The following is a 1,313-nucleotide window of genomic DNA, read 5'->3' on the forward strand; positions in this document are numbered from 1 at the left end:
CGTGTTCTCCGGGTCACCAATGTAGCGACGAGAGAAGGAGAGACGTGAGATGACGTCGAAGGCGGCCGATGGGGCCGTGCCGATCTCGCCACTTTATTGCAGGCCTGAAGCGGAACCACGTCGGCTACCAGCGTCCGCCACGCCAGGCGTGTCAGCTCGTTCTAATTCTCGCGCAGCTCGAGCTCGCGCCAGCTGCGCGAGAGACGCGGCGCGGTGATGAAAAAAATGATGATGGTGATGATGGCACTACAGACCGGATAGTTTTCTTGGCCAATCAGGCAAGCAAGCGAATACGCTGCCACAAAGACGAGGAAGTTGAGCTCGAGCGCCGCGCGGAACGAGAATCCTTTCGGTGGGTGGTTTCGATATTTAAAAAAAAATCTTACTGAATTAAGTCATCAATTCTTGGCCGATCCCCCTAAGTGGGTACGAGCCATGGCTGTGGAATCATCATTATCATCGTCACCTTCCGCCGGAATTCGAGCGGAAGCCGTCTCGGCTGTCCGAGGGTCGTAAGGTTCGTCTTCGCTGCCATGGCCAAAGCTGCGAAGGCCTTCGTCGACGAGACCCTGGACGAGAACCCGGTGGTGATATTCTCCAAGAGCTACTGCCCCTTCTGCAAGAAGGCCAAGCAGATCTTCGACGGGCTCGGCGTCTCCTACGAGGCCGTGGAGCTGGACAGCCGGAAGGACGGCACCGACATCCAGAAGGTGCTCACCGACATGACCGGCGCCAGCACGGTGCCCAGGGTGTTCGTCAAGAAGGAGTGCCTCGGTGGTGCCTCCGACCTCGAGGACATGAATCGCAACAACAAGCTCAAGCCGCTGCTCAAGTCCCACGGGCTGCTCAAGTAAATGGCCGCCGTATTGTAACTCGCTGCTGCCGCCCACTACTCAGCAAAGTTTCGACCTGGCCGCATGATGATGATTCATGCCCAGCATGAAACATCAGCCCACGCTTCGGCACATGACGGAGGAAGTGAGCATGCAAAATAAAATTTTGGTTTTGACACGCTATTGGAGTGATTGAATTGTTGATCTATTGATTCTCGAGCCCATGGCTGGTTTGAAGAGCCGCACTCACCCCTATGCCGCAACTTTACAGGAGCATTTTGCATATAATTTTGCGTAGCCGCGCTAACCCACACAACCACTCAGGCTGCTCATTTGGCACAAACTTCGTGTTCCACCATAATGCCATCTAAGCTGTCGCAAATACGTGTGCACCCCCCCCCCCGCCTACTTAAAAACCACCAAAATTAAAAGAAAAGCGGAGCACTGTCGTTGCGCTTGTCCAGAAAGCTAGCTGGAAAA

The 1,313-nt window shown here is 54.8% G+C and overlaps 1 protein-coding gene across 1 annotated transcript; it reads left to right on the top strand.

The window, feature by feature from the left end:
• The first annotated feature begins 477 nt into the window (after positions 1 to 477).
• On the top strand, positions 478 to 1,008 carry LOC142803261 (uncharacterized). The gene has a single exon (XM_075888384.1). The coding sequence runs from the start codon at positions 534 to 536 to the stop codon at positions 852 to 854; it is 321 nt and encodes a 106-aa protein (XP_075744499.1). The 5' UTR covers positions 478 to 533; the 3' UTR covers positions 855 to 1,008.
• The last annotated feature ends 305 nt before the right edge of the window (positions 1,009 to 1,313 follow it).

This window comes from Rhipicephalus microplus, chromosome 3 (genome assembly GCF_043290135.1).
Source record: "Rhipicephalus microplus isolate Deutch F79 chromosome 3, USDA_Rmic, whole genome shotgun sequence".
NCBI classification, from domain to species: domain Eukaryota; kingdom Metazoa; phylum Arthropoda; class Arachnida; order Ixodida; family Ixodidae; genus Rhipicephalus; species Rhipicephalus microplus.